The sequence below is a fragment of the Typopeltis vanoorti genome, chromosome 20 (genome assembly GCF_054136105.1).
Source record: "Typopeltis vanoorti isolate ZY-2024b chromosome 20, IOZ_Tvanoo_1.0, whole genome shotgun sequence".
In the NCBI taxonomy this organism is placed as follows: Eukaryota; Metazoa; Arthropoda; class Arachnida; order Uropygi; family Thelyphonidae; genus Typopeltis; species Typopeltis vanoorti.
Window position 1 is genome coordinate 61,781,204 of NC_143568.1, and position 22,015 is coordinate 61,803,218.

Consider the following 22,015-nt stretch of genomic DNA (forward strand, 5'->3'; position numbering starts at 1 on the left):
TACTCTACGTGATAGTAGTCACAACATCAGTTTCATCAGTGTTTTAGACTTTTGAGGATTTATTTAGCATATGAGTAAAAGTACAAGAAATCAATAAGCAAAACTGTATACAGATTGACAGTTTAATTATCCAGGGTTACTAAATGTGCATACCCATACCAGTAGCTGTAGGAAGAGCATTACTCAGTTCAACCTGAATTCACCAAAGTTCAGTATACTCTACATCAGGGGTCGCCAAACTTCTTTGACCGTCCACCCATTCAAGAGTTTCTTGACTTTTTATCGACCCCCCTCTATTTTACTATTACGTAATTATAATAGGACAAGCAGAAAAGACACTTATGTGAGTTTTTAGATTGTTTATTTTATAGTTACAGTGTTTCTTGTATGTGTAATATAGTATATACTATTATATTGGCTTAATGTCAAAGGGATACGTTTTGTTTTCGACGTCCTTCTAACATTACATATTTGATAGGAGAGATAAATAATATATAAAATTTAATTTAGATAACAAAATAACAATAATACAATCTTCCTATAGGTATATATAGGATGTACAAAACTACCAGCCCTGCTCAACTCTTCAACATAGAGAAGTTTAGTTCATGAATGAATAACGATTGAATTGTAATATGTATGTTGATAAATTTTAGAACATTAACGCTCACTTGTATGTCGATGTGCAAAAATGAGAACTGGGATCGAATACGTGTAAGTATAAGTAAATAAGCAACCACGCACGTGTTGCAATCTCTCTCTCCCGCCGCACTGCTGGGCAGGAACCATCGACATCCGTTTATTGGTAAATACGTCATTTTGGCCTCCGTAACTATTTTCATGACCTTGCTCCATCTTCCAGGTTTTATTCATGTCACTGTTCCCACGATTCACTCTTAATTGCGTTGTCGTTCAGGATGGAGGTAATCCAAGTTAACCGAATTAAATATTACCCATACAATGATGTCTTATATTTTTCTATCTACCCCCAATCGACCTCTGGGGATCGATATCGACCACTTTGGCGACCAATGCTCTACATGATGGTGGTCACATCAGTTCCATCAGGGTTTTAGACTTCTGATGGTTTATACAGGGTGTCCCAAAATTCACGCAAGAAGTAATTTTGATAGAAAACACGGGTTTTTAATTAAAAATTGTAATTCCTTATTGATTCATAAAGTATACAGTATAGGGTTATGCATGGAATAGCATATTCCATGCATAAATAGGCTTTGCTGGCACATATGCACTCTTTTGTCAAAATTTTCCATGAATGTTTTGCATAAATGTGGCTGAATTTCGTTGATACAGCGCTCAATTTCCTCCTTCAAGGCATGGGTGGTCGTGGGCTTGTTGGCATAAACCTTAGACTTCAAAAAAACCCAAAGAAAAAGTCCAACGGCGTTAAGTCACATGATCTGGGCAGCCAATTCTGATCACCAAAACGGGAAATTACACGACCAGGAAATGACTTTCAGTAATTGAATTGTTTCTCGGGCTGTATGGCATTTGGCACCGTCTTGTTGAAACCACATGTCGTCCACATCCATATCTTGCAATTTAGGCACAAAAAAACTGGATTATCATGTCACGATAGCAAGCACCATTAACTGTTATTGCCTTACCAGCCACATTTTCGAAGAAGAAGAATGGACTGATGATGCCTCCAGCCCAAAATCCACACCAAACAGTGACACGTTGTGGATGCATTTGTTTCTCAACAATCACTTGTGGATTTTCTGAACCCCAAATGTGACAATTTCGTCGATTAACGAAGCCATCAAGATGAAAATGAGCCTCATCGCTGAAGATGATTTTGTTCGAAAAATAAGCATCCACTTGTTGTTATTCCATAATCCATTCAACGAACTCTCTTTGCTGTGTGTGGTCAGTAGGCTTCAGTTCTTGAGTCAGTTGAACTTTGTAAGCATAAAGATGCAAATCTTTCATGAGAATACGCTGTAGAGAGTTTCTCGAAATGCCCAATTCAAAACCACAGTGCCGAATTGATGTTCCTGGACTCTCAGCAACACTCTCACGAACTGCTTCGATGTTTTCTGTTGAACGACTTGTTGAAGGACGGCCAGAGTGTATAAGATCACTAATTGATCCAGTTTCCTTGAATTTTTTAATTAATCTTTTCACAGTTGATGAAGTTAAATCACTATTCCGACCATATTTTGTACAAAAATTGCGAACTGTAGCTGCCAAGCCTTCATTATTTTTAAAATATTGCTCAACAATGAAAATGCGTTGTTCATTCGTGTAGCACTCCATTTTTGATAACCCTGAACTGTCACGCTGTCTTTTTTTCTCGTTGGCAACACTTTACCGCACAAATGGCGCTAAATTTAAATCTTGCGTGAATTTTGGGACACCCTTTATATGTAGCATATGGGTAAAAATAAAATTAATTAATGAACAAAACTGTATACAGATGCACTTGAATTAACCAATCAACACTCCAACAAACTTTGCCACCTCTTTCAAGAAATGTCCATGTTCTTGACCAAAAGTAATGACACCCCTTTTGTCACTCACCTTTACGACTCATGATTATACCTGTAAAAGAGAATACCGAATGCTACAAATGCATTTAAACACACGCACACACCTCAGGCATCCACAATCATATTCCAGCAGTTTTGCACTACCTATCTGTATGACTCTTGACGTTCATCAACTTTAAAATTATGTCCATGTTTCAATCAGCATTCTATAATTTTTTTGTTTGGTGTGTTTATATATGCATCTGTCCTCTCTGGGAGCTGGCACTCATTAAATCTGTTATTCTTCATCATCATCATCAAATTCCTGCCATGTACCCTCAAGGGGTGTACAGGATATGACAGTACTACATGAAAAAATTACATCATTACTAACTTCCTATCTACAATTTTCCTCCAAATCAGTCTGTTACTTGTCAAGACTCCAACATCATCAGATCTTATATTTCTATCGTCTAAGGCACTTTGTACCGTATCAATCCACCTATATCTTGGTCTTCCTCTAGGTCGTTTTCCTGCCAACCTGGCAGAGAACACTTGTTTTGCTAATCTTTCCTCTCCCATTCTATTTAAGTGACCATACCATCTGAGATTAGCTCTGCTAACGCATTCCTGGATGCTGACAATGTCAAGTTCTTTCCTAATATCCTCATTTTTAATATGATATTGCCATTGATGCCATCTGTTCACGCCTCTAATCTTTCTCAGGACTCTCATATCTGCGGTCTCTAGTCTTTGGTCAAGTGTTTTACTTCTGACCCAGCTCTCAGATCCATAAGTTAAAATTGGTTTGAACACAGTCTTGTATACAGCTAATTTAGTGTTCCGACTAATTTCTTTCTTATTCCATATGAATTTATTCAGTTGACTTCCCACCATACCAGCTTTGCTGATTCTGTTGTCTATTTCTATATTTAGTTTACCATCTTCAGTAAAAATTGTGCCTAAGTAGCTGAAATGTTTTACTTGTTCCACAGGTTCTCCATTCACAACACAGTTGACATTTTCAATGATTCTGCCTATTTTCATTGTCTTTGTCTTTTTATTGCTGACCTTCATACCATATCTATTACAACAGCTATTCAATTTAGTCAGAGAATCTTGCAGACTTGTAGCGGATTTATTTAGAAGTATAACATCATCCGCATAAAGCAAAGAGCTGACATTAACATCTCCAATTTTGATGTCAGGTTTAATACCACATTCCTTCATAATGTGATCCATATAGATAATGAATAACAGAGGGGATAATGTACATCCTTGTCTCACACCAGATTTAACATTAAACCATCTTCCTGTACTTCCTTCAATTCTAACTGCTGATTCACAACTCAAATAAAGACTAAGTATTGCTTGATATAACGCCCCATTGACACTATACAACTGCAGCGTATTGAATAGCTTCTCTCTTGGCACCTTGTCATATGCCTTTTCCAAATCGACAAAACTTAAATACAGATCTTTGTTATATTCCCATGCTTTCTCGACTATTTGTCGTAAAGTGAAGATCTGATCCTGACAGCCTCTATTTGGCCTGAATCCAGCTTGTTCTTCACCAAGCTTTTCTTCCACAATTCTTCTCAACCGTTTCTCAAGTATACTTGCATAGATCTTGCCAGGAACACTCAGTAGGGAAATACCTCTGTAATTCTCACATTCAGTTTTATTTCCCTTTTTATATATGGGTACTATGAGAGCTCTACTCCAATCATCGGGAATTCGTCCCTCTGTCCAGGCTTTCTGAACTATGCAGTGCAGCCACTGTAAGACTCTTATACCACCATACTTCAGCATTTCTGGTCGAATATCATCTACTCCTGCTGCCTTTCCACATTTCAAGCCTTTGATGGCTTTTTCTACTTCAAGTATGGATATGTATTCCTGACTGCATGCCTGGTCAGTGTTTTTTATCACTGTGCTGTCATCACTGCTTGTTTCATTTAGCAGTTTTTCAAAGTAATTACTCCATACTTCAAGGATATCTTTTTCTCCTGTTTTCATTTCACCTTTATCATCTCTAATTCCTTTTACAGCACTCTTTCCTCCATTCCTAAGTTTCTTCAACAACCTCCAGAATAATTTGCACCTTCTTGATATTTATTTTCTATATTCTTGCCAAAGTCCTCCCATGACTTTTGTTTAGCCAGTTTTACACACTGTTTAGCTTTCTTACATTTGTCTCTGTATTCTGTAAGAGTAAAAGCTGACTTATTTGCCAGGAACTTTTGATATGCTTTCTTCTTTTCCTTCACTGCCTCTTTAACTTCCTGTGTCCACCAGGGAGTTCTGATTTTTTTATCCTTGCACACAACCTCACCACATGCCTCTCTGGCAGAATCAATCAATGTTTCCTTCAGAGTTTGCCACTGAATCTCCAAGGTTTGATTCCTGTTCTCAAACTCTTTCATTTTCTTTTCAATAATATTTCTGTATTTTAGTCTACAGTTCACATCTGAGAGCTGCTCAACTTTTATTCGCTTTAAAACTTTCTTACATGTTATTCTTTTCAATATGAAATTCAATTTTATCCTGCTCAAGACTAAATAGTGATCACTTCCAATTTCAAATCCTCTGTACACTCTGGTGTCCTGCACCAGGGAGAAAACATCACTATCAACAATAACATAGTCAATGAGACTTTTCTTATTCCTAGCCTCTTCTCTCCATGTGAATTTGTGCACATTTTTATGTTGGAACATGGTGTTAGTAATAACCAGTCCATGTCCTGAGCAGAAATCCAACAGATATTTGCCATTATTATTAGCTTTGCTCTTTTCTCCAAATTTTCCCAAAATATTTTTGTATGTCTCACAATCATTTCCTACTCTACTATTTAGATCCCCAACAAGGACCAACTTTTCCTTTTTCATTGTGTCAGTTGCTTTTTCTAAAGCCTCAAAAAATTCCTCCACTTCTACCTTAGTAGAACCTTCTGTGGGACCATAGGCACAAATAAGTCTCATTGTCCAGTTCCCCATTCTCATATTTGCCCACATTACTCTACTTGAGACTGACTGCCATTCAAGAAGATTAGCCTCGTATTTTGTGTTGAATACTATGGCTACTCCTTCTTTTCCTTGATTGTCATTGCCTGAATATAACATTTTGTATTTATTGCTCAGAAAGATCTCACCAGTTTTGGTCTTTTTTGTTTCAGTCACCCCTATTATGTCGATCTGGTACTTATCTAATTCCTCAGCTAGCTCCATTTCTTTGCCATTCAGGCTTCTTACGTTGATAGTACCGATCTTTAACTCTGGTGATGTTGAGTTGGGGTTTGTTTTCAGATTTGTTCCAGTAGCTGACTTTTCGCTGTTCGCCCTGGTTCCCTGGCGAAAACAACGGGGGCCTTGTTTAACCGGGCGACGCCCCAGCCGGCATGAAATTTTGTCATATTGTACCATCATTTTTTATTTTGGTTTAACCAATAAGAATACAATTTGGTCGGCTAAATCCCAAATTGCCAGCCCATCCTCGTTCGTTCAGTATCAAAGTAGATACCCAACAGGGTGCACCACGAGAAGGTGAGGATTGGACATTAGGTCAGAAGCCCTGGTCGGTTCTCCGCATTCCTTTAAAGGCTATGTGGAGGTCTCCTCTCAGTTATACAGCTTTGACCCTTAAGCACCCCATCTGTTATTCTTTCATAACTTATATAAGTTAATACACATTAAAACATAATATGGAATTCAAACCCTGTGGTCTTTGTTTTCAGACTTACTAGTCTAAGCACTATATCGATGTTCAGTATGTTTCCATATACTTTTTTGAAAATATATTGTAGGAGAAAGAAACTTTGAAATGATGTGATCCATATTTCAAATGTGAACTCAAGATATATTTATTTTTATAGACAGGTGGAGTGTCTCGACCAGCACTTAAAAATTTATATGAAAGCTTTGTTAGTGCAGGAGAAGTTGATGAACGAGAAAACAAAGATGATAGAGAAAGAAATGTAGACAAGCCAGAAAGAGAATGGAGTGGTAGGCAGGAACGACCTCGTCAGGGAAATACAATTTATGTATTTGGTTGTGGAGTAACTGAAGAAATTCTGAGAAATGGATTTACTCCATTTGGTAAAATAATAAACATTTCTATGGAAATTGAAAAAAAGTAAGTGTGTATATATATATATATATATATATATATATCATTGTTTTAAACTAATTTGGAAGTTGAATTATTGAACTATAAGTAATTTTAAATAGATTAAGGGCTATTTCAAAGAGAATGGTTTAATACCATGTTTTTTGAAAACATGATATAAACAATCTTATTCAGTTTCAAAAGGCAGATATAAAAATTTATTATTATTTAAACATCATCCGAATCTGAACAAGAATGATGGATTAATAACTCCAAGAATCTGGAGGATCCATCTTCAATCCATTTAGTATCCAGAACATCCCCAAACTGAAGAAAACCTTAATATGAGAAGAATAGATAGAAATTGTATTATGTAGTTCTACTATAACCCCCCCTCCAAATCTGTATATTATTATACTGATATGTATAAAAAATGAATTTTATTTTTATTTAATTTTTTTCCCACCAGAATTTAGGCTAGGGTAAATGATTGACAAAGCATTTAAATAGATCTTACTTTTGTGTGGTGTCATATAGCTTGTGTCTTATGCATATGTATATTTTCCTGATGATGATCTCAATACAGCAGTCGAAACATGGAGTGTTTTGACTGCTGTCTTACTAAAATCCTCCCATGACTTTTTATTAGCTACTTTTACACATATCTTCCATAAATTTTTCTCTGTATTCTCTGAAGGCACATGGTGATTTACAACTTTTGAGTTGTAAATCACTAACTAATGATATAGTTTCTGTATAAAAACATGCCTGCTCACCCAAAGTGGAAGGGAAATTTACAAAAATCAAGGGAGCCAACATCAGATGTGCGACACATGTGAAACATAGCCTAGCATGAACATGTTAAAAAACTACCTGAGTGTATTTTTTTTGCTCAAAACATTTTTTGCTTATAAAATGTAAATCAAAAAGCACCCTTAAATATAATAATATATATATATATATGTATATATATATTATTTTAAAAAAAAACGAGTTTTCTATTTAATCTTCACACCTTGCCTCAAATCGGCAAACTGGCCGACTTCTCCTTCAAGGATATGTCCTTGAAACAAATATAAGTCCTTGTTTGTTTTCTGGAGGGGAATTTCAAGTAGCAGTGCATCTCCCTATTGTGTCTCAAATGTGTTCAATAGGGTTGAGATATGGGGAGATTGCTGGCCACCCAAATAAACAATTAGCTCACCATCATGTCTTTTGAAATGACCTTCTTCATCCATCTGGTCTCTGTAATTCCTGGGATTTTAATCCTTTCCATCTTTTTTCAGACGATATCAAGAATACCCATCTGTAGACCATATGCCTATATAAAGTTCACTGTAAGGTTAACCTTCCTTGTTCACAGTAACTCTGATTGTGTTGGAGACTGAAAGTTTATTTTTCACTTGGTCACAAAATAATAAATTTAGTTTAATCCTTTATCCAAGTGTGTGCAAACAAAGTTTATGCCTGAAAGTATCTTCAGGACTGGGGTAAAGTGGTACAACACCGGGCAACTCGTTGCAAAGGTGGAGCAAGCTACCAACACTCCTATCTCAGTATCTCCCATAATGCAAAACACATCTCCTTGCGGACATCTCCTTGAAGATATTTTCAGGTGCAAACTTTGTTTGCACCTGAAAGTATCTTCAGGACTGGGGTAAAGTGGTAGTAGCCCTTCCCTTAATGCATAACATTATACATATTCACAAGGAGATGTGTTTTGCATTATGGGAGATACTGAGATAGGAGTGTTGGTAGCTTGCTCCACCTTTGCAAGGAGTTGCCCGGTGTTGTACCACTTTACCCCAGTCCTGAAGATATTTTCAGGGGCAAACTTTGTTTGCACACACTTGGATAAAGGATTAAACTAAATTTATTATAGTCTGACCAAGTGAAAAATAAACTTTCAACATCTTTCTCTAAATCCAGAGTAATTTAATAAAAAGGTGGCACACCATTTGGCAGCTCCTATAGGAGGAGATGACCTTGCTAATGCTTCTGCCTGGTATCTCCACTTGGGCCTGGCTCCCACTGAAGAGACTTTAATAAAGGTAGAAACTAGTCTGGGTAGGCCCTTCCCTTAATGCATAACATTATACATATCTGCAAGGAGATGTGTTTTGCATCATGGAAGATACTGAGATAGGAGTGTTGGTAGCTTGCTCCACCTTTGCAAGGAGTTGCCCGGCGTTGTAGCACTTTATCCCAGTCCTGAAGATACTTTCGGGCTCAAACTTTGTTTGCACACACTTGGATAAAGGATTAAACTAAATTTATTATTGTGTTGGAGACTGTAATACACTTCTCAAACAGGACCCTCTGCCTAAGCCCTAAACACAGCTATGATTATTTTGCATGACCACCAATGCAGCATGAAATGTATTATAAGGCAGCTATATTAGTATTTTGGAGTGAAGTCACTGCAAGAAAAAAGTTATAGGATTGCAGAGGCAGTTTCTACATATATGGGGAGTTTTGGTCCCATTTCGTCCAGGTCAGCTAGGTGGGTTGTGACTTCAATGTGAGGCAAATACCTGAGAGAAAAGGGCAACTCCCACTGCATAAGACGAAAAGAATTATTAAAATAGGAAAGATTCACCCCTTGCCCTCAAATACTCTAATAGCATTGGGGGTGGGGGAGCAGGAAGCAAATAAAAAGAAAGGGTAGAGACCAGTCTACAGATAATATAACAGATGTATATTACATGAAATAAGGCATGGTTCAGCATCAGGTACTTCAGGTTTGTCACTCCCATACTCACCAAAGTAAGCCCTTGATCCTTCAATGACATATTAAATGATGCTGCTTTTGTTTGAAAGGTTTTCAAAACTGTTACTGTCAATTTTTTGTTAAAAGCTTCAGTAATTGTCTCTTTTAACAGATCTTATTGAAGACATGCTATAGGTATATAAATCAACAGGATATAACCTGTCATTAAAGATTCATTTTTGCAAGTGATTCCTGCTCATGAAAAGTTGTAAATCCAGATGTACACATAGGTTTCTCTAGCAGTTCTGTAGGTAGTTTTCAGTATTGAGACTACATTGTAATATAAAGAGTTTATTAAAAATAAACAATTAAAACCTGACAAGTTTCATGCACCATAAGAATTACACCATCAGGGGTAATAAAAATAAACACAGTTATTAAAAATAAACAATTAAAACCTGACAAGTTTCATACACCATCAGGGGTAATGGTACATAAAAATTTTGCACAACAAAAACGTATTAACTTCACAACTGTTAAATAATTGATAAACCAGAACACAAATGATACATTCGTTACTGTATGTTGGAACGTCGCTAGTTGTTATCACGTTTTATGGTATCACGTGTGCTATATTCTAGGTCTGTGGCAGTTAAATTTTTGATGAAAGCAGATCATACTTGATGTAAAATTAAGCCTTGATTTTTATTACATTTCGATACAAAATTAATAACGGAAAAAACTCACGTACAAAGATTATTTAATAGTATAATTTTTGTACGTGAGTTTTTTCCGTTATTAATTTTGTATCGATATGTCTACTCACGGTATATATACCTCTTTTAAAACTTTTATTACATTGTGTAGAGATCCTAAGCATTTGTGAGGCTTCCCTAAAGTTTCTTGTGAAACAATTATCATCAATATATGACATTTTTGTTAAAGATACCCAGCTATTTTAAACCTGGTTTTACTCCATTTCCCAAGTAAACAAACAGACAAACAAGTCAAGTTTGCACCTGCAAGTGTTGCAAGTCTAGTTGACCCTGCACGTAGTGCAAGACCAAGGCAACTCATGGTAAAAAGTAGAATAAGGTCTGATCACTATTCTTAATGTTTACCCTTAATGCAAAGCACATCTCCTGGAGGAGATGTATGATGCTTTGTATAGTGGCCCCTTGCTTTTAATACACCGGATGTAATTTTGATTCCTGGAAAACTGGAGAACAATAAGAACAAGATTTGGCTTATATTTGAATTTGACACATCAAATTAGTCAAATTCTCACATACTTCTGCTTCAAGGTAAAATTTTAAATGTTGCTGAATATTAATTGCTATAACATTATTTTGATTATTAACACAGAGCAAATTTGTTTCAGCTGTGGTTTTGTGACATTTGAAGAAAATGAATCAGCTGAAAAGGCTATCAATGAGGTAAGAATAAAACTGTGCTTCTAAAATTTCTATCATCATCTTTGCTAATTCCTAGCTGATTATGATTAAATCCTAGAAAATGATTCAGTACTCATATGTGAACTACTCATCTTCATGTGAAATTGTTAATTCTCTATCTGGCAAAAATCATTTTTATTACTTTTGCCTATCACTTGGGAAATATTAGTGTCGATCAGCAGTGATTCTTTCCCTCTCTCCCTGTTGTCTTTCTTGGAATAGTATAATATTATTCAGTTATTTATACCAGAGAATCCTAGGACTTTAGGACTTTGGCCTACTATAACTCGCACAATGTATAATATCCTTCCTTTGAATCATTCCACTGATGACGTATCCACCACTCCTTGTAGTTTATTCCATTTAATTCACTGTTCACCATTAATATTTAGGGATGATCCCTTTGTTCTCTTTCTTACTTCCTGCCACTTGCATTTGTACTACAAAATCCTACAGCATTTTATCATCTCTTTTCTGCTTATTTGCCGAACTTTATAGCATACTTTACTTTCTCATCTTCATAATTAACATGTTAGTCCTGATGTTATCTTGATTATTCTGACTTTGTACCCATTTTATATATGTTACCTCCCTCTTCTTAACCTAGACAACAGATTTGAGAATAGTAGTCCAGATGCATTTATATCAGGGAAGTTCTTAATGAATAACTTTTCTCTAATAATTAATGTCATAAACAGCATCACAGTAATCTTTTGTTTTTCTTGACAAACTTGACAGTGATCTCTGAACTTCACCTCCCTGTCCACCATCACTTCTAGTCTGATCTTATCAGAAAAAACCCTTCACACATTGTTTGTTCACTGAGTGAATAGTATATTTTAAACTAACTTTTGAGTAAAATAATATATTTTAAACCTGCTTTTAAACCAACAGGTGTGGGCTCAAATCCTCCTGTAGGCATGGATATTTGTGAATTTCCTTGTCCTGTATAAGACCACTGTCATCCTTATTTGAGGACTGAATTAGCTAATTTTATCCTGCTCTAGAGACTTTGGTCTCTAGAGCAGGATAAAGTGCATCAGTAACATGCAATCATTTACTTACAGCAACTTGTTGAGGCCAGTTCCACGTATTGAAATCATTGATGATTGCCTTTTGGTTGGAAAGGTATGAGTTTGATTGCTGTTATTATAAGAGCAGAACATTTATTAGTTTTTTTTCAGAGTAAAAAACTGAGTTAACTGGTCCCCTATGTTAGTGTGCTTTCCCTTCCTGGATCTTGGGTTTTCATCTTTCATCTTGGATTCAATGCAAAATATTGACATTGGCATAATATACTTGTTATATAGTTTTAATTGCTTTGCTGGAATTGCTTTCATACAATAAGAATATGGGAGATATGATCAAATATGATGCAGTTGACTGAATGCTTTGTTAAAGCCTTCAAGCAGTACAGAGTTTGTTTGTTTGTTTCTCACCTCCTACACATAAGTTATAAATTCTCAGATTTTTTTTAATGTTGAGCCCATACATGAGAGGTTGATTGATCAACCTATAGTATATTAGTACTGTATATGGGTAGCGGGTTGGGAAAGGAGAAACTTGTTTACGTTTATTTTAAAGGTCTGCATATTGTATTCCTTGGGAAATACGTCAGAGGAAGACTGTTCCACAGAACAGCAGTAGCAGGGATGAAGGAGGAGGAAAAGCAACTTGTTCTGTGGATTTCAAGGTGCACTGTGAAAGGATGTTGGGTGGCAGCTGTATGTGTTCCAGTGGGCTTAGTACTGAGTGGAGGAATTATTGATGCTATTTCAGATGAACATTTGCCGTGGAAATATTTATGGAATACACAAATTGCAGAGACCAAATATCTGTGTGAAATTGGGGGGGGGGGGGTCAGTAAGAGATGGGCCATTTATCAATCTCTAATTGCTCTCCTTTGTATTGAGTTAAGCATTTCGGAGGAGCTTTTAGGAGCTCTACTTCAAATGTGAGAGCAATAGTTGATAGCTGGGCAGATTTGTGATTTGTATAGCAATCCCTCAATTAGTGCGCCTATATACATCTTAAAAATAAATGTTACAGATTTAAAAAATTTTCTATCTATACATTTTTTATGGCTAACTATTTTAAAAAATTACTCACTAGGATGAAATAATTTAGTTACTGATTTAAAACATTTTACGAAGTTATTTTTTAATGGCATACTACACTATTTCCATGTACACTATGTTCCAAATTTACCGCCAAAATTTATGTCTTCTACTAATTATATAGCATTTTGCTGATTATATCTCGTGCCTCCTTTGCAATTGTTTTCCTTTCTTATTTTCATTTTAAAGTATTTTCCTAACCTTTCATCATGAGTAAAAGAATTAATGAGCAAAAAAGTGGAAGTGTGAAAATGATTCGAAAAGTAATCTCATTGGAAGAAAAACTTGAAATAATAAAGAAAAATGAACAAGGTGAGTTCAGAGCAAAGATAGGATAAGAACACAAAAATAGGTGAATCAACTATAAGAGTAATTTTAAGAAAAGCTACTAAATACAAGGAGAAAGGTAAGGCAGCTTTAAGTTCATCATGCATAAAATCCAAGTATTATAATGATTGAATTAGAGAGATTTCTTTCTACATGGATCGAAGATTGTAATCAAAAACAGATCCTGCTAAGCACTGACCTTATTAAATCAAAACCATTAAGTCTCTTTGTAACCTTGAACGAAAGAAGGGACTATCAATGATGAAAAAAAGGTAGAATTCCACATAGTGCTGGGTGGTTTGAGCGTTTCAAAAAGAGAAATAGCCTACATCATGTTCTAATCACAGGCGAAGCTGCAAGTGAAGATAAGAAGGTGGCCACAAATTATCCAGAGATTTTGAAGAAAATTGTGTAAGAAGGGGCTGTTGTGACCAATAAATATTTAATGTCAATGAAACCGGCCATTTTTGGAAGCGAATGCCTTCCAAGACTTTTCTGGCCAAATCAAAGAAATCTCGGCCTGGTTATAAAGTCTCAAAGTCAAATGAAATTACTGCTAGCAATATGCGAGCCACTTGGAAGCACCTTCTTCCACATTGTGCAAATGATTTTAGAGCTTTTCAAATGAATCTAAATTAATTAAATCTCATTCTGAAATATTGAGTCATTCCAACCTGCTAAATTTAGATGCACAGCAGGAAGATCCTGAAGAATATGAAGAAAATTTAATCACTGACAAGCCCAAAATGATTTCACAGAAACAAATTGAAAATATTTTTCATGCAACCAAAGTTTTAAGCAGCAATGCTTAGAAGACCCTGGTGAAGACAGAAGCAGTAAAATTTGCAGAAGAGTAGAAGAGGCAATAGGGCCATATCGTCAGTTGTATGAAAAAAAGAAACTGATTGCCTGCCAAACTGCGTTAGCTCAATTCTTTATTAAGAAACAGAATAATACATTTATATTCTGAATATGTTTTATTGTCTTTCAGCTTTGTGGTTTTCCTTTAACTAGGCCCTAATTCTTTTATAAAAAAAAATTAAGGATCAAAAAGGAAATTTGAGGAATGAATTATACTTTTTCCCATAGGTTATTATATTCAATTAGTGTGCCTGTTTTAAAGAATGCATTAGCACATTAATCAAGGGATTGCTGTATAAAGTTTACACTGTTTAAGAGTGAAGTAACATCTTGAGTGAAAGAGAAATTCTAGTTTTTTGGAAGCTGAGGATTGAATTCAAGATGATTGAAGCACAGCTCTCATAGCACCCATCCATAAAGAGGGAAATAAAATTGAATGTGAGAATTGCAGAGGCATTCCTACTGAGTTTTCTGGCAAAGATTTATGCAAGTATACTTGAGAAATGGCTAAGAAAAATTGTAGTAAGGAAGCTTGATGAAGAACAGGCTGGATTCAGGCCAAACAGAGGTTGTCTGCATCATTTTCACTTAAAGACAAATAGTTGAGAAATCTTGAGAATATAATAAGGGTTTGTATTTAAGTTTTGCTGATCTGGAAAAGGAATATGAAAAGGTGCCAAGAGGAAAGTTCTTCAAAATGCTACAATTATATGCTATAAATGTTACATTATATATTTTTTTTTTATTTCGTATCCAAACACAAGTGGTACAGTAATAAGTAATTAAGTGATTTACAACACATTAGGATACATTACAATGAAATCAGTTTAGATTTGGTAGGTGAATTATACAGGGAAATAATAATTAAATATGAATAAAAGGAAACTATACATAACTTTGTACAATAAATATGGTCTGATGTTCCTCAATCAACTGCTCTTTCATTACATTACATTATATCAAGCAATACATAGTCTCAATTTAAGCTATAAGTCAGCAGTTAGAATTGAAGGAGGTACAGGAAGATGGTTTGAGGTAAAATCTGGTGTGTGACAAGGGCACACATTCTCTCCACCGTTATTCATTATCTGTACAGATCACATTATGAAGAAAAGTGGTATTAAATATGATATCAAAATTGGTGATGTTAATCTTGGCTCTTTACTTTATGCAGATGATGATGAAGATTCTTCTGAATAAATCTGGTACAAGTCTGCATGATTCTCTGGCTAAATTGAATAACTGTTGTAATAAATTTGGTATGAAAAGGCAGAAACATTGTAAACATCAACCATATCCTGAATGGTGAACCTGTAGAACAAGTAAAACATTTCAGCTATTTAGGCACAATATTTAGTGAAGATGGAAATTAAATATGGAAATAGATAAGAGAATTAGTAAAGCTGGTATGGTAGGAATTGAGCTGAATAAATTTATATGGAATAAGAAAGAAATTAGTCAAAACACTAAATTAGCTGTATACAAGACAGTGTTCAAACCAATTTTAACTTATAGATCTGAGAGCTGGGTTAGAAAATAAAACATTTGATCAAAAACTGAAGACCTCTGATATGAGAGTTCTGTGAAAGATTAGTGGAGTGAATAGATGGCGTTAATGGCAGTATCACATTAAAAATGAGGATATTAGCAAAGAACTTTGCCATGGTTAGCATTCAGGAATCTGTTAGTATAGCTAATCTCAGCTGGTAAGGTCAATAAAGCAATGGGAGAGGAAAGATTAGCAGAACACGTATTCTTTGTGAGGTTGGTAGGAAATAGACCCAGAGCAAGACCAAGATGTAGATGAATTGATCCAGTAAAAAGCATCTTAAAAGACAAATATAAGATCTAATAATATTGGAATCTTGACAGATAACAGATTAATTTGGAGGAAAATTGTTGATCAGAATTTAGTAATGTTTTATGTAGTACAATCATAATTATCCTGTACATTCCCTGAGGGTGCATATCAGGAATTTGATGATGATACCATAAAATTAAACTTCCTTGGAAGAACTGAAAAGTAAACTTAAATTTGCTTCTAAGAATTCTTCAAAAAATGAAGAGAATGCCAGTGCAATGAATTTAAACAAGGGAGAGGGATTGTTTTGGCATTAATAATTTGAGTCATTTTTATCTGGAATTTATTTTATTAATCGTGCTCTTTTTAAACTGCGGTAGTCTGATTTGGGCATGTTTTTCCACTCTTGAGAATACTCATAATTCAGAATTATATCAATATAACATTAGCCAATTCAAGCACTCGTTTAAAATAAATAAATAAAAAATTTGTTACAATTCTGAAACTTTTAAAATGATTTTTCATTGTATGCAACTAAACATAATTTGTTGATTCTTATGTGTATTAGGTAAATGGCAGTATGGTATCAGGAGTTAAGTTAAGAGTGTCATTAGCAAGGTGGCAACCTTTGATTCCTGTTCTTGCTGAAGGTAGTACTGCATCTCCTTGGGCTGCTATAGGTATGTTTATTAAATTTTCTTTTCAGTGAGATATGAAAATGCTTAACATGTATAATTTCCTTTTGAAATTTGGAAACATTTTATTGAAGTCTGTCATTCTTTTGTTGCATAAAACATTGTTTGCATTTGAAAAATCAATGACAGAATTATGCCACTTTGTATTAAAAACAACCAAAGAGTGCTATGATTTCTGCACTTCATCTGTTAAGTGCTAATTTGAAATATCAGTGTCTTAACAAATAATGGGAACTTTTGTTTGCAACTGATATTGACATTGAAATAAACAAATTAAAAGTGAATATTAATTGGCACTTTTAATTTGTTTATTTCAGTTTTAATTTATGAATGAATTAACTTTAATATTTACTAGCCTTCTTTATTTAGGAAGTAAAAATTAGGAGCAATTTTTAGAAAAAAAATTACTCATACTTTTAACATAAATGGGTATGCATCTTTTAACTAACAATATGGCAGGATCCTTTCTCAGTTCAGAAATGGTCTGCTCTCTTTGGTTGACTTGAAATGGAATTTAACTAGAGTAAGTAAACTCATGTAGAAAACTTGTAGGAACTACTCTTATAGTACTGGGCAGCCAAACTTCCTTTACTTAAGACCCATGTGCACTAAATGTCAGATGTTTGAGAGCTGCAAGATATGAACAAATATTACACACATGTTTTTATTGTTACATGCACATTTTGTTTACCCATTAACATACCTATTAGTTAACAGTATGAGTATTTTTTTTTCTAAAAATTACTCCTAATTTTTACTTCCTAAATAAAGAAGACTAGTAAATATTAAAGTTACTTCATTCACAAATTAAAACTGAATTAATATTCACTTTTAATTTGTTTATTTCAGTGTCAGCATCAGTTGCAAACATGCACATTATACGCACAGTTGAGTTGGATAAATGTAATGGGTTTACAATGATACTGTGGACTTTGCAAAGGCCTTGGACAGGATACCACATGGAATTCTAATCAGAAAACTGCAGCACATCGGGATGGATAGGAGGGAGGTTGATGGAGAGATATTAGGGTAGTTTATTCAGGAGTAGAGGCCAAAAGAAGGCCTGTCGCAGGGTTCTGTTCTTGGACTGCTACTGTTTAATTCCTTCATTAACAATATTGGAAAGGATCTGAGAGGTTATATGTTCAGTTATTTGCGAATGATGCAAAGTTGGGTAGAACAATAGTTAATACAGATGATGTCAAAATTTTGCAGAACTATTTGGATAGATTGGCAGACTAGGTGTAAGACTAGGTATGTGACAAAGTGTAAGGTTATGCATTTTGGGGTGAAAAAATTACGAGTTATATAACACATCACTGGAATACTTCAGGAAATTGATGAAGCCAGAGACTTGGGAGTGTTAGTGGATAGGGAGTTAAAGTTTAGGGGAGCACGTAGCAAAAGTGGCTAAAGCAGCTCATCAGATCACTTAGTTACTGAAGAATACTTTGACGAGCAGAGACAAGGAGGTTATTGTTCCTCTTTATCGAACCTTCATAAGATCCCATTTTGACTACTGTGTGCAGATCTGGGCACCAGGGTTTCTTGGTGATGAGGAGGAGGTGGAGAGGATCCAGAGGCAAGTGACCAAGGTAGTAGCAGGTCTATGGAATGAACCTTATGAGAACAGGTTGAAGATTTGTGGGTTACAGAAACTGGTTGATAGATGGAAAAGGGGCAATATGATTGAGACATACAAATTACTGATGGGTTTTTACAAGATTAATTCAGAGGAAATTTTTCAAACAGGTGTCTTAGTGGGAGAACTAGGAGTCATCCATGGAAAATGAGTAAGAGTGTAGTTAGCAAGGGTGTTAGAATTAGGTTTTTTGCTTGGAGAGTAGTGAATGAGTGGAATAGGTTGTCAGAGTTTCTTGTGGGTGCCATGACTGTGAATGAGTTCAAAGCAAAGTGTGATAGATTGCACAAATGTTGGATAGTTCTTGACGTGGTGTTTAGGGCCTCCCTCAGTGAGTCTAAGAACTCCTTATAGTTGCCCGTAATAATAATAATTTTGTTAAAAATTTTATAGAAATATTAAGAAATACATGTATGTAATAATATTTATTCATGCATGCAGTTTTTAAACTGTTAATTTGTATTAGTTTTAAAAATTACAAAGTACACATACAACTATGGAAATATCTAAGAAAAAAATGCACATTTGCATTTCATTAACATTAAATGACACTGCCAAAAATAAAAGGGATAAAACAGATATTTTAATGATAATTATCTGTCTTAGTAAATATCTGGTCAAAACATGGAGGGAAATATATATGTAAACCAATAAAATTAGAGATATTTTAATCAGAATACCACCTTAAAAATTATAGTCTTATCATAATATTTTCGACACAAACAAACATTGCTACAATTCTTCAGTTCAGGATGTTTTATTTCTGAAACTTGCTTCCAGAACTTAGTTGAAGACTGGGATTTATGGATCATCTTTTCAGATCCTCCTGTAATTCTATTGGTTCTATTCCCACAGCAGATGATTCTGCAACCAGAGGTTCGAGAATTGGACAACCATCATTGATCACATCAAGCATGAATGGATTTACAAGAAAGGTGAAGCAGGTTCTCAAACCTATCTAGGAAATTATCAAGCAGTCCTTGTAATTTATCTTGCAATTTGTGGTCTTTTATTTCAATATTAGGGAATGTATTTACTCTCCTTTTGAGATTGGGAAGTTAACTGAAGTTTCTTGATACTGTGTCTCTTTGAAAAACTTATTTTATTCTGAATGCTGAAAATTATGTGGGTAAGACAATTTTCAGCTTTCAGACAAAGATAAGAAACAATCTTATTCTTTCCTTGCAGTGCCAAGTTGAGAATTTGTAGATGATTCATTATATCAGTAAGGAACATTAGGTTTTCATCCATTCATCATTTTCCAGTTGAAGATAGAAACTTTTATTTTCTTCAAGAAAAGTATAATAGGCTCCAACAGCTCCACAAACCTACTTAAGACACTTCATAATATAGTAGAACGAGACATCACTGGGGTTATCTTCAAGCTCCAGTTTTTCAATAAAATTTTTGAACTGTCGGTGGGCTTCCCATTTAAGCTTAAGAAATTGACAATTTCAAGAACAAATTTCTTAACATCTTCATATTTGAAGTATCTGGCTGTCAAATGATCTTGAATAATGCAATGAACAAGGAGAAACTCTGGAAAGCTGGGATCACTTGGCATTGTTATGAATTCAAATACCTATCAGAAAAGTACATCAATAATGAACATGTTAACAACACTTCTAAACCGCGGCCAATCCTCTGCTTTCTCTAGTACGTATTCACTTTTCTTTTTTCTTTTTTTTTAACGTGTGATTTTATGAAATAAAAGTTACTTCATCAAGATCCACATACTGCAAAATGAGCATTAGCTTGATTTTGATTTTAAAAAAAAAGTCGTCATTATTCCTTGTTTTTTAAGACCAGCATGTTAAATTTTCATTGGTTTCCAAACTTTCAATAATAGTTTGGAAACCTGTAGTTCATTAATGTATAATATAATGAACAGTTGTGTTAATCCAGGCATGCTATTCTAGAGACCAAATAGATTTTTATGCCACTTCAGCCCTCCATTAAGCAGAATAATCATGTCATGCTAGGTATCTTTAACTGTTGGATAATGAAGTATCTAGCAAGCAGCTAAAGATTTTTACCATCCCTGCCATAGTGGGATTTCATTTCACTGTTGATAGCATAAGCAGAGCTTTACTTTCTTGCCCTGCTAAGCTGGTAAGAGTTGCTAAATGCATATTTCTTAATACAAATAAAAAATTTTGTTCCTGGTTCTCAAAGATATTCATTCTTGATTGTTTAATGATCAAATGTTATGCACATTTTTTTTTTTTCATAACCTGTCTTGTTTATGTTGGAGATAAAAAAAAATTATCACTTGCATCTAATATCATTTGCATAATTCATTAAACTTTATAGAAGATAGTGTTTTATATAACTGCTGATTTTTTATTATTATTATAACTGCTGATTTTTTTTTATTATTATTTTTTTTTTTTATATATAGCTGCAAGTGATTCTCAAAAAGGACCTCATAAGGATAAACGAGACCTAGTTACATATGATGACATTTTTGAGTGACATTATCACTGGAGATAGCATGCTGACAGTACTACCTGCATTTTAGTATATATTTAGGAGTTAAAAATAAATAAAATGGATGCAGCAATTATAAGAACTGATGTGATTTTAAGTAAACTGTAATTTAACGTTGTTAGAATGCACTTACTCATAGCAAATATCAATGTCAGGGAAAGATTTATAATAAGCGATGAAGAAATCTTAAAAAAAAAAGCAGTCAAGGCAACCTTCTGTTATTAAAACATTTAGTTAATTCTGAAGCCTGCTGTCAGATAAAAAGTGTCTTTATCCAGTTACTGTTTAGATAGTCTGTTTATTTTTGTCATGCATGTATTGTTTTTACTGGATGACACATATTTTCAGTGTTATTTCATTTATTATGCATTTCTTTACTTGAAAATGTACTGATAATTGAAGTTGCATCTTTGCTTTATTTATTAAAACAATGGAATTTCACTGGCTGTTGCATGTGAATGACATTGTTCAAAAGCATTGAAAATCATTTTTGAACAGAAGTTTAAGCTGTAGTTGAGTCTTACATCCAAAGCAATAACTAATTAGAATGAGGCTCAGTTGTAACACAGATCCATCCTGGAGACTATACCAATCATTTCGGTTTCATGGACATTGGCATGTTTTAGACTCGGTAAAACAGAAAAGATAGCTGCATTAACATCGTCATCAAAGTCCTGCCTTTTAGGGAGTGTACAGGATATAATAATAATATTCGTATAGGGTTTCCTCCCCTGTCCCTTTGGGGTGGGGGGAGGACAGGATATAATGATAGTACTACATGAAAAAGTTAATCATTACTAACTTCCTGTTGACAATTTTCCTCCAGATTAATCTGTTATCTGCCAAAACTATGAAATTAGACTATTATGTCAAGAACTATTAGACTTCTGTACTTTCAATAGTTTTAAAACAATCAATCCTTTTTTTTTTTTAAAAAAAAGGATATCAATAAATATACTTGTGATACCAGAGGACAAGATCTATAATTGATTACATCATTACTAATTTCAGAAACTAGCTCCACATGTGAGAGATGTGTACATGTTTACAGTGGAAGTGAAACTAAGTAATAAGCTGATATTTTTTTCAGATCATTACTTAGTAGTCTAAAATAGAAATACTAGCAAAATGGAGAAAGGAAGTAAATAAGAAAAAACAATAAATAGAAAAAGTTATATCTATTACAATAAGAAAGCATTAGAATACTATATCAATCACAATTAACAAATTATCTAAAGGAAGCTTAAATCAGCGAAGTTATAGAAGAATGGAAAACTTTAATAAAGATAATCCATAAAGCAGCTTCTGAAGTACTTGGAAAG

The 22,015-nt window shown here is 34.4% G+C and overlaps 1 protein-coding gene across 1 annotated transcript in view; it reads left to right on the forward strand.

The window, feature by feature from the left end:
• The window catches only part of Nelf-E (negative elongation factor E), a 111,926-nt gene extending 90,792 nt beyond the window's left edge, over positions 1–21,134 (forward strand). Inside the window, exons 5-8 of the mRNA XM_090410221.1 lie at positions 6,364–6,623; positions 10,688–10,742; positions 16,435–16,546; positions 20,605–21,134. Coding sequence (XP_090266347.1) covers positions 6,364–6,623; positions 10,688–10,742; positions 16,435–16,546; positions 20,605–20,678 — 501 coding nt within the window. The 3' untranslated portion in view covers positions 20,679–21,134. The remainder of the gene's footprint in view (positions 1–6,363; positions 6,624–10,687; positions 10,743–16,434; positions 16,547–20,604) is intronic.
• Positions 21,135–22,015: the final 881 nt, after the last annotated feature.